Genomic DNA, 11698 nt, shown 5'->3' on the forward strand with positions numbered 1-11698 from the left:
CAGCAGGGACTTTTCCAACTTTACCTAGAAAAGAGCTGCAGCCTGAAACCCAGAAACCCAGCCCTTGTGGTCAGGCAGCTTCCGGCAGTGCTGCACTGGCTCCGGCTGCTGCAGCTCCGGGGCTGGGCCTGGCTGGGAACAGGGAGCTGAGAGTACCCTGGATCCTGGGAATGGGGAGCTGAGGGTACCACAGGATGCTGGGAATGGGGAGCTGAGGGCACCACAGGATGCTGGGAACAGGGAGCTGAGAGTACCCTGGATCCTGGGAATGGGGAGCTGAGAGTACCCCAGGATGCTGGGAATGGGGAGCTCAGGGTACCCTGGATCCTGGGAATGGGGAGCTGAGGGTAGCCTGGATCCTGGGAATGGGGAGCTCAGGGTACCCTGGGATGCTGGGAACAGGGAGCTGAGAGTACCCTGGATCCTGGGAATGGGGAGCTGAGGGTAGCCTGGATCCTGGGAATGGGGAGCTGAGAGTACCCCAGGATGCTGGGAAGGGGGAGCTGAGAGTACCCTGGATCCTGGGAATGAGAAGCTGAGAGTACCCTGGATCCTGGGAATGGGGAGCTGAGAGTACCCTGGATCCTGGGAATGGGGAGATGAGGGTACCCCAGGATGCTGGGAAGGGGGAGCTGAGGGTACCCCAGGATACTGGGAATGGGGAGCTGAGGGCACCCTGGGATGCTGGGAATGGAGAGCTGGGAGTACCCCAGAATCCTGGGAATGGGGAGCTCAGGGTACCCTGGATCCTGGGAATGGGGAGCTGAGAGTACCCTGGGATCCTGGGAAGGGAAGAAGAGCAGAGTGTACCCCAAGATCCTGGGAATGGCGAACTGATTGTACCCCGGTGTCCCAGGGCAGAGGGTGCAGAGGGCATCGTTGGTCTGTGGGTGCCAGCAGCTGCACAGGAGCTCGGGCAGCCTCCCCTCTCCAGGCTCACTCAGTGCCTCTGAAACACCTCCAAAGCCCCAAGATGGACATGAAGCTGTGCCTTTAAAGGCACCCCAGGGCTGAGCTGAAGTTCAGCAGAAACTGGATCATGGAGATATAAATCTTTTATTGACCCCTGAGTGGCAGTGCTGGGAGCCAGGCTGGCCCAGCAGGATCACCATCCCCTGACCTTTCAGCATTCCTGCTCCGTTCCGTTGGTGCTGGCTCTGCTTAAATATTTATTTGAAAGCAAACACCCCCACAGTCCCAGCAGGGACAGGGACAGGGATGGGCTGTGTGTCAGCAGCCTGGTCACATCCAGCTCCTCTCTGCGGGGCTGGGGGGGGCTGAAGAACAGGCTGAAGGTTTCCAGGGAAATCCAGCATGAGGAGTGTGTGCAGGAGGCACAGCTGTGTCCTGCCGTGCTGGCAGCTTCCCTCTGTCCTCTCTGGAGAGAGCCAGCCCCAGCCTGGGCCAGCAGCATTGCCTGGTGCCTGCCCTTCCTGCATCCTGGGGATGGATCTGCACCTCTCTCCCCGTGCTTTCCCAGCCTGTTTGGGTGGACAGCCCCTGGTTCTTGCTGGGTGGCAGTTGGATGTGTCCGGATGAATGCTGGGTTAGGGTGGTGCTCGCAGCTGTGCGAGTGGGGAGGCACATCAGTGACAGTGGGCAGGGGATGTCCAGGTCCTCCTGAGGCTGTGCCTGCACAGGGAATTTCCAGGTGCCCCTAACCCTTCCCAGGTGGGTCAGCACTTAGCAGGGCACTGCCAGTTCCAGCTGAAGTGTGAGCCCTGGCCCCCAGCTCAGATGCCCACAGGGCTGTGTCTCCTTGTCCTCAGCCTTCCCCTGCCTCAGCCTCTGGAGTTCACGGTTTGGTTTTCATCTTTCAACCTGACATGAGAACTGGAGGTGCTTTGTTGGTTTTGTTCAAATCAAAGCCAAGATTTCCTGACTTTGAGGGCTGGGGCTTTCAGAAACCCAGCGAGTTTGCAAGCTCTGAGCAGGCTGCAGAAGCTGTGGGTGCTGTTTGATTTCACCTTCCAGGCCTGGAAGGATCAAGTCACAGCCTCTGCAGCAGCTGCAGTGCTGGCTTAAATTGCAGAGTAATGTTGGAAAGTGCTTGGGGTATTTGTTATGAAACACTGCAGGTAGGGAAAGTTGGTGCTTCCCTCATCCCTTTCATCCTTCTCAAGGATGGGGCCTGGAAACACTCTGGGGATGGCCTTAGAAACGTTTTTGGGAATAAGGAGAATATTTCTGGAGCAAGAATGGGGCAGGCAGGAGCTTCAGTGTCTGCCTAGAAACCTCAGGATGTGGACCTGAGGCTCCAGGCAATCCTGCAAATATAAATTGCATTTTAGTCTAATTTTCTCGTCCTCTGCCCTTGTTTCTTCCCTGGAGGAACAGGAGGAGGTGCAGCTGGTGTTGTTGGTTTTCCCTGGGTGGGAGATGCTGGACTTGAGCACAAATGTTGAGCTGCCCTCTCCTCCCTAATGAGGCTTTTACTACAGCTGGAAGAACACAGTGCAGTGCTGCCTGTTCCTACTATTAAACCTTAATTGTGGGACTGCCGTTCCCTAAAGTCCAAAATATTTTGGCACTTGTCTTGGTAAAGGCATATTTTTTTTTGTACATAGATTTTTTTTTCCCCCTTTTATTAGCAGAAACCATCTGCCCTGTAAACAGAGATCAGGAGCAAACAGCCTTCCTGGCAGTTCTGCATCACATGGGAATGCTGTGGTGCCTGCATGGGAAAGGGCCTGCTTTCTGCTTTCTGCCTTCTCATCCTGGCAAAAGGAAACTCCAGGCACATCAGAGGCAGCTAATTTAGGCTGATGAGTCTTGGCATCGCATCTGAATTGCAGAGAGGATGTGACTGGAGCTCTCTGTAGAGGTGCACAGCCCTGATTAAGCAGGATGGATGCTCCTGGGAATGAGGGGGAGCATGGAGGGAAGGGGTTGGAGCTGGAGATTCAGGCAGGGAATGACAAAAAGGTAGGAGTTTGCAGTGCTGCTTTAAAAACGAGCTGGGAGCCCAGAGAAGAGCCTGGCCAGCCAGTGGGGTGAGCTTTGGTCGCTGTTAATCAGCGGTGTTGATTGATTTTTGATTAACAGCATCCCTTGGTGTTAAAGCAGTCGCCCTTCAGCGTGCCTGGTGTGTTCAGAGCTCCCCAGCTGTGTCACCTGTGAGAGCACACACACCTTATCTCAGCCAGCCCGAGTTCAGCTTCCATTTCAGAGCATATCTCCAGCGTGGGAGGAGAACCAGACTGGATGGGAAACCAGTTTGATGTTGAAGTGTAAGGTGTCAGGACGTGGGGTGCACCCCTCCTCCTCTTTTGTGGCTTTCTGTTCCGCTCCTGCCTTTATTTTTAACATCTCTGGCGAGTACACGAGTGCCTGTGTGACTCTGTACAGGCTCCTCAGCCTGAGTGTGTGTCCAGTGACATTCCTGTGTCCAGGGACACTCCTGACTGCAACTTAAACATGGACTATGAGAGACTTTGTATGGCTGTGGGAAAGCCCTACAGGCAGTGCATTGTATCTGTCCCTCATTTTAGCCTGAGCCAGACAGTCATAATAGGATTTTCTTTTTCATTAAAAAGGAAGTATTTCAGCTATGGAAGAATTTCCAGAACTTGGTTTCTTTTATCAGAGAGCACAGCCAAGCTTTGCTTGACCAAAAAAGCAGAAAATCTTCCTCAAACACAAATGAAAAGATAGTGAGATGGCAGCAGATTTCTAGCACTGGGAAATGCTTGTCCAGACGTGACATCTGGGCTGGTTTAATGTCCAGTGGTTGTGCATTTATGCTGAGGTGTATGTGAGGGAGCAAGGGCTGGGGGCAGTGAGTAGCTGGAGAGGAAACCTGAAATGAGCAGCCCCAATTCCCAGCAGTGCCTCAGTGCCTCGGGCTGGCACTTTGCAAACTTTCCAGTGAGATGCAAATGCAGATAACTGCAGATAGCTACAGATAAGTACAGAGCTGCTGCATCCGAGGAATGTTCCGTGGCTGCAGAGCTGTGCCTGTGCTGTGCTCTGGGGACAGGTTTTCAGGTGGCAAACGCTAATTGTGCCCTGCTCTGTGATCCTCAGGAGAGAAACCTGGACTGGTTCCCCCGGATGAGGGCCATGTCACTGGTCAGCAGCGACTCGGAGGGAGAGCAGAACGAGCTGAGGAACCTGCAGGAGAAGTTGGAGTCCACCATGAAGCTCGTGACCAACCTCTCTGGGCAGCTCTCAGAGCTCAAGGATCAGGTAAGGAGCAGGCACACACTGTGATGGGCAGCACAGGCTCCTGCCAGCCCCTCCTGCAGCTGGGGTTCTGCAGACCCCAGGGAGAGCTTCCCCAGAGTGACTCTTGGGTAGGAAAGCAGTGAACAAACCAGAGTCCCTCCAGAGCCCCATGCTCCAGCTGACCTGCCTGGTGCTGGCCCAGCTGGCAAGTTCCAAAGTGGCCACATCAGAAAGGGAAAACTTGTGTTAAAAAAATCACCAGAGTTAACTTGAATCAGTCCTGGCTGGGGCAGGGAGCCTGCGGGTGTTGTTGTTGTTGTTGTTTGGGGTTTCAACCCCGAGAGCTGAGCGCGATCCTGTCAGCCAGAGGGTGTGACACTGACACCAGGGCTGTGTCACCCTGTGCACCTCAAAACCCACCGAGAAAACTGGAGGAGCACTCGAGTGGTTACTGGTGGTGCTGGTCGCTCTGTGCTGCGGCTGTGCTGCTGAGCAGATGTGATTTGGCTGCTGCCACCCTCAGCCTGCAGCTCACACATCCCAGGAGGGTTTGCACTGCACCACACGCTGCTGCTGCTGCTGCTGCTGCTGCTGCTGCTGCTGCGAACCAGCCAGTGCTCCACAGACCTCACAGGGTTTTTCTGGTGCAGCAGCTTCTCTGCAGCAAGAGCTGGGTGGCTTCTGCCTTGGCTGGGCTCGAGGCTGTCGTGGGGCTGGTGCCCAGCCCCGCCCCAGCGATGGCTTTGTGAAGGACAGAGGCAGCAGGGCTTCAGCTGGTGCTGTCCCCGGGGATTCCAGCCTGACTGGAGGGAGCAGGGAAAGCACTGCTGCCTGTGCTGGCAGGATCTGTTTGTGGTGGCTGCTTATCTCTGTGCATTAATAACCTGAGCCAGATGGTTCAATTAGTGAATTGATGTAGGTATTGGCACTGGCTGAGATTAATTGCTGACTTGCACCTGGGTGGTGGATGGAGCTGCCCGGGGCAGGGGTGGCCCAGCAGCTCTGGGTCAGTTCCTCTCCCAGCACCGGTGCCATCCCTGCTGGCCAGCTGTGCTGGGCTGGCTGGGTGTCTCCATGCAGCACTCCTCTGTCAGGAGCCCTCGCAGCCAGCACTGCCTGAGATCAGCTCCTGCCTTCCCATCAGCTCTGCTCTGGGGCTGCAGCTGGGCCCTGCACAGCACCGTGTGGAGGCAAGGAAGGGATTAATGTGGGGGACTGGGAGCTGACAGCCTCACTGCCCCGGGCTGTAATTAGTGCTCAGGCACAGTGCCACAGAGCCCCTTGCTCCAGTTGGTCTGAGGATGGAGGGCAGAGGCAGTTGCTCTTTTGTCTGGGCTTTAATTCTTGCCAGGCAGTGGTTTGGCTGTTCTGCCTGGAAACAATTGCCCTGCCCCATGTGTCCTGTGTCTCCCTGCTGAAGGCTCTGACTCCAAGTGCAGGCACAGGAGCCTCCCCACCGGCCACAGCCTCACGACACATTTCTTCTTTCTGAAGCTCGCAGCCTTCTTGGCTGACCAAGCACTAAAACCTCTCCTTGCTCTTTGTGACAATAAGAATGAAGGGTTTAGCTTTTAGAGGGCTATTTGACTGTAAAAGCAAGAGAGGAAACCAGCTTCATTAGTGTGGTGATAGCTTTTAGGAATTCCCCTAAGTACCATTATTGAGAGCCCTGCTGAAGATGCAGGATGCTCCAATTATGTGACAAAGCCAGTATATCCCTCCTCCTGATCAGGAACTGTCTCCAGGAAAGGAACTAACTCAGGGAATTTTTATTTGTATTTATTTTCTTGTAATTAAATAAAGGGAAAACCTCTCATTCATTTGCTCTTCAAGCTTGTTAGGTTTCTGGAGACTCTAATTATTAGAAGCCGAGTTCCAGCCCGCCTGCTTCCCCAAAGTGCACCAAGAGCCATTAAAATCCTGATCACTTTAATTCTGTGTGAAAAGATTACACCGTAATTGTCTGCAGCAGCAGGGGATTAGATGTAATCACCCAGAAATCCTTCCCAGAGTTGGAGCATGGCTCCTGGGGCCGGCCCTGGCTGGGCACAGCCCCCTGGGCTCCAGGTGAGACTCAGGGTGACAGGGCACAGGCAGGTGCTGTGTCCAGGGGGGATCCTGCTCCTGCCCCAGCTGGTGCCCTGTTCCTGAAGGTGACTCCAGCTCACCATAACCTTTGGAGCCAGGCTGCCTCTGGCAGGCCCAGGCGTTACTGGGGAGCCCAGCCTGGCTCAGCTGAACCCTGGGCCCCCTGGGCAGTGTTTGGGTCCTGTCAGCACAATTCCAGGGCCTGGCAGCTCCCTGGGGATTTGCTGTGCCTGGCTTTTATGGCCTGTTAGCCCAGGTGTGCTGTCACTGGAGAGCTTTTGCAGGAGATTCACTCTTCAGTAAATGTGATGGCAGCCCTGTGCCCTCCACACAGCATTAAGCGTGGTGCAGGATTAATAATGTTCAGCATTGACACCAAAATTGCATTTCTCCCTCTTATTCATGGTTGGTTGCTTTATTCTTCCCTTTTTTTAAAGCCACATCTTCTACAAACACCTGCACCAGGGTGCACAATCCCTTTTCTACCCAGCCTGAAAAATATCTCCTACAGTCCCTTTTCTTTATTCCTCTTTCTTTCCATTTTTATTCCATGCATCCTCCGAATCAGTTTATTTGCAGTGTGAGATTGTGACTCTCAGTTTGCTCAGTGAAGATAATTAATGTCAAGGGGCATTTTTAAGCCAAGTCCTTGTGGCCTCTCTGCATTTCCATAACTTGTGGGTTATCTTAGCAGCAGTTTAACATTCAGCTTCAGCAGGGAGTGGGTTGTGTGTGCGCTCAGGGAGCTCTGGGAGGACCCTCCTCTCTCTCCTGCTCCCATTCCCTGTGAAGCATTAGAAGCTTTTAGTGGAGAGAATTCCAGGAGGTGTGCCCTGGCCTCGGGAGGCTGCAGTCAGCCCTGGGGAAAGGGAAAACAGCAGCTCTGCCTCCCCTTGGGCCAGGCAGTGAGCAAGGTGCAGGGCTGAGGTCAAGGTTAATTATGGTTTCAAGAGGAATGATGGTGTTTCAGCCCTTTTCCTGGTGGTTAAGGGAGTGCCCCTGGGCACGCGCTGAGCTGTGGGGTGTGCACCAAAGGAGCCTTGCAGAGGCTGTCCCCCACTGTCCCATTCCCACAGAGAGCTCCAGGTCAGCCACTGGCCAGCCACCAGGATACCCTGCCCCAGCTGGGAAACTCCATCAGCGCTGGAACTGGGCTTTTAAACAGACCCACTCAAGTGGTTTACTGGGTGACCATGATGGTAGGGCTGGGTTGACTGTTGGATTTGATCTTGGAGGTCTTTTCCAACTTTACCAATTCCGTCATCCCAAATGCGTTACAGATGAACTAAACATGTACACGCCACCTCCTTTCTGCTGGGGGTGCTGCCACAAGCAGTGACACTGGCTGGCATTTGTCATTAAACAGCAAAAACTGGAGAAGTTAAATGGTGGCTGTAGCTGGAAGGAGCAGCAGGAGCAGGATGGGAGTGTGGATCAAGTGCTGAGCCCTGAGGGTGTGGGGGCTCTTGGGGGAGCCCAGGTGCCCTTGGTGGGGCAGGGATGAAGCTGGCCTGGTGTTCCCTATGAGCCATCCCATGTTGTGGCTCCTCTGCAGCCACAGCGTGACGGGAGCTGTGGGATCCAGCTGTGGGATCCAGCTGTTCGCACCCGAGACCCTGCCCAGCCAGAGTCATTCCTTACATGGCTTATGTAACTTGCCAGAAGCCTCCCAGAGTTTTAAAAAACCAGAGTGGAGCCATTGGTTTGTGGCCATTTCCCAATATCAGTAATACCAGTGATCCATTTCCCATTCACGGTTCACCGATTGGAAGAACGTCATTTAATGAGTGGGAAGCAGATGGGGAACGCTGAAGTTTGGGCTGTGTGGCAGTGAGGGGGTTAAGTCCTGCCTTGGCAGATGGGGAGGGCTGTTGGCTCACTCGGGATGAGAGCAGGGAGTGCTCAGCATTTTCCAGCAAAGGCAAGGGTATTCCCAGCCTGACTGCAGGGCTCGCCCCTTTTTCCGCCCCCTCTGCTGGACGGGTTACAGAGAATTCCTGACAGGGGAGGTTTCTGCAGGCTGCTCCCTGCTCCAGTTCCTGCTGTCTGCCGGGCTCTGCCGGGCTGTCCCTGGCACAGCAGTGTTCGGGCACACAGAGGGGCTGTCCCGGGCACAGCAGTGTCTGGGCACACAGAGGGGCTGTCCTGGGCACACAGAGGGGCTGTCCCTGGCACAGCAGTGTCTGGGCACACAGAGGGGCTGTCCCTGGCACACAGAGGGGCTGTCCCGGGCACACAGAGGGGCTGTCCCGGGCACAGCAGTGTCTGGGCACACAGAGGGGCTGTCCTGGGCACACAGAGGGGCTGTCCCGGGCACAGCAGTGTCTGGGCACACAGAGGGGCTGTCCCTGGCACAGCAGTGTCCGGGCACACAGAGGGGCTGTCCTGGGCACAGCAGTGTCTGGGCACACAGAGGGGCTGTCCCTGGCACAGCAGTGTCTGGGCACACAGAGGGGCTGTCCTGGGCACACAGAGGGGCTGTCCCTGGCACAGCAGTGTCCGGGCACACAGAGGGGCTGTCCTGGGCACACAGAGGGGCTGTCCCTGGCACAGCAGTGTCCGGGCACACAGAGGGGCTGTCCCGGGCACAGCAGTGTCTGGGCACACAGACGGGCTGTCCCTGGCACAGCAGTGTCTGGGCACACAGAGGGGCTGTCCTGGGCACACAGAGGGGCTGTCCCTGGCACAGCAGTGTCCGGGCACACAGAGGGGCTGTCCCGGGCACAGCAGTGTCCGGGCACACAGAGGGGCTGTCCCTGGCACAGCAGTGTCTGGGCACACAGAGGGGCTGTCCCTGGCACAGTAGTGTCTGGGCACACAGACCGGCTGTCCCTGGCACAGCAGTGTCTGGGCACACAGACACTCGTGGCCATGCTGGGGCTGGATTCACCCCTGGCCCCGGAGCAGGCGCTGGCTGTAGCCAGGGCTCTGCAGCAAACGCCAAGCACAACAGGCCCTCGGGCGAGCTGACGCACAGGAAGCGCCGGGGCCTAATGAGCAAACTTGTTAATTTTCCAGATGACAGAGCAGAGGAAGCAGAAGCAGCGCATCGGTCTCCTTGGACACCCCCCGCCCATGAATGTGAACCTGCAGCAGCAACCAGCCTGAGCTGGGAGGGTCACCCCAAACACCCCCGGCCCAGAGGCTGCTCCCTGAACCTTCTGTGCATCCTGTAAATACCCTGGTTTTATACTTAGATGTATATGACTGCTACTCTTATCAAGCTGGGGGCGCGTGGATTGTGATTAGAACTGTTGGCACGGGACAGAGGTTAAACTTTGTGCCAAAACTATCAAAATTGCCTTTTCCTTGGAAGGACTTAAGAGAGCACCTGAATTGCACTTGAAAAGATTATTTGACTATGTGACATGTATTTTGTATTTAAAAAAAAAAAGAATAGAATAGCTAGTATTTATGTTTTTATACAATTGTGCAATATGAATTATGCAATCACAATATATTTGGAACTCCTGAATGTCCTAAGGGAGTGCACATCTTTGGATCTGGTGTGTTAGTACAATGTAATAAATGGTATAAAATTACAGGTGTAAATGAGGCTGCTGCAAAATTGTGTAACTGGTGATTTTTTCATACCCTTGGACATTTTTGTACCATGTGTGTAAATATCTTGCAATGCCATATTTGTTGCCTCTTCCTCCCAGGGATGATGCTGGGACTCCGTGAGCTGTTCGATTGGTATCGATTAAAGCAAAACATTATTTTGAAGCTTCCGAGTGAGGAAAGCAGGAGGTATTTTTCAAGAGATTTCTTTAGAGTACTGAAGCTAGAAGAGCTCAGACACCGGGTTTTTTAAATGCTAAGATTTCTTAAAGGGAACTTTTTATGCAAAATGAAGTTTGGAATGAGGATGCACTGCTGGCAAGTCGGTGCAGTCTCCCAGGACCGAGCCGAGGCTGTCCAGGCTTTGCATTCTCAGTGTGTAGGATCCTCTCCTTCTATTTTTTCATTAGAGACCTACGTGCCTGCTAAAGCTTTAGCAAACAGGCACTGCACCGACTGAAACGTGTCCTGTAGCTGAGCACTGATGTGTGTAATGCTTGTGTGAGAGCCACTGGTTTGAGGCTGCTCTGTCCCACCCCTTCCTCTCCCTGCCCCCTTTCATTTGGTCACTTTTCTTTGGTTTCTGATTCTCCAGAGTGTGAAAGGAAACTTGTTGGGTTGTTGTTTGGCTGGTTTTTTTCCTCCGATCCGCTGCATAGTTTTATACATGGACCTCATTTTACAGAAGCTGACTTCTCTGCAATACTGTCTACAAAAGAAAAAAAAATGAAAAAAAGCTACAGAAAGAGCTATGAAAATTTGTAAATGCATAAATATAGGTATTTAAATAAATGATGCAAAATACTCTATGGTCAGAGGCTGCTGGTGGTTTGTGTCCCCTCCAAGGCGGTGTGTGGCGGTTCTGTCACACACAGGTGTCATGGGATGCGGTGTCACAGGGGCCTGGCAGGTAAGGATGGGGCTTTTCCCGGTGCCCACAGGGCCAGAGGTTGATTTTTTTTAAACCAGAGCATGTCCCTCTTCCAGCAGTGAGAGGCACTGGCACCCAGGGAACTTCACCTGTGGTCACTCCGGGTTGGGATACTTCACACTGTCCCCACTGATAGTTTAGGTTTGTGGCTGTCATGGGAGCATGCGAGAGTTAAAAACCCCTCCAGCTCCAAGGATCGTGTGCACAGGAGCGTTGCTGATTATGTGTATTTGATTAAGATGTAGCAGGAACTACCTGGTACAATTAATCATCTTTAATCTGGTAAGTGCACACAACTGTCTGAGGTGGGTGCGTGCCCCTAGCTCAGGTCATCAGGAAAGCTCAGCGGGAGGGCACCCGAGGGGAGGGGAGGGAGGAAGGAGGGCAGCCTGACCAGCAGTCTCCCAGCCAGATCAATCGGTGAGATTGTGACTCCTTAATCACATGTATTTCCATTTATATCTCCTGGCAAATCTGTCTTCCCCTCTGCAGCAAGGTGTGTGCAGGGGGAGTGCGGCGCTGCGGCTGCCGCCGGCGCGGCGCGGTGGAGGAGCAGGATTTCGTTTTCCCTGAGCAGCAGAGACACGTACCTGACTCACTCCTTCCCCTCCTGCCATCCAGGGATAAGCAGACACACAAATTTGTCAGGCTTCCCAGAGCCTGTGCCAGTCAGGTGAGAGGGAGGCGGCTGAGCACAGCCTGAGAGGGCACCCCTGAGGATGGGCGCTGTTGCTTCATCTTTACCTTAAAAAGGCAGAAGCAGTGAGTGCCTGGGCACCGGCACAGCCCTGCTCTGCTCTGTGATCCGTGTGAAAGCAGCGGGGTGGAACCCGGGCCTCTCACCGCGGCTCTGCCTTCCCAGGAGCTGTGGGGAGATGCAAAAGGGGAGGTTCTCTCCCTCGGGTGCAGCTGCAGCAAGAGAAGCAGAGCACAGCCACCACCCCGGCAGTG

At 54.3% G+C, this 11698-nt stretch overlaps 1 protein-coding gene across 1 annotated transcript in view; it reads left to right on the top strand.

Moving 5' to 3' along the window:
- The window catches only part of ITPR1 (inositol 1,4,5-trisphosphate receptor type 1), a 147714-nt gene extending 137089 nt beyond the window's left edge, over positions 1-10625 (top strand). Inside the window, 2 exon segments of the mRNA XM_054516055.1 lie at positions 4027-4188; positions 9274-10625. Of these exon segments, the coding sequence (XP_054372030.1) occupies positions 4027-4188; positions 9274-9363 (252 nt within the window). The 3' untranslated portion in view covers positions 9364-10625.
- The last annotated feature ends 1073 nt before the right edge of the window (positions 10626-11698 follow it).

The sequence above is a fragment of the Molothrus ater genome, chromosome 11, assembly GCF_012460135.2.
Source record: "Molothrus ater isolate BHLD 08-10-18 breed brown headed cowbird chromosome 11, BPBGC_Mater_1.1, whole genome shotgun sequence".
NCBI classification, from domain to species: Eukaryota; Metazoa; Chordata; class Aves; order Passeriformes; family Icteridae; genus Molothrus; species Molothrus ater.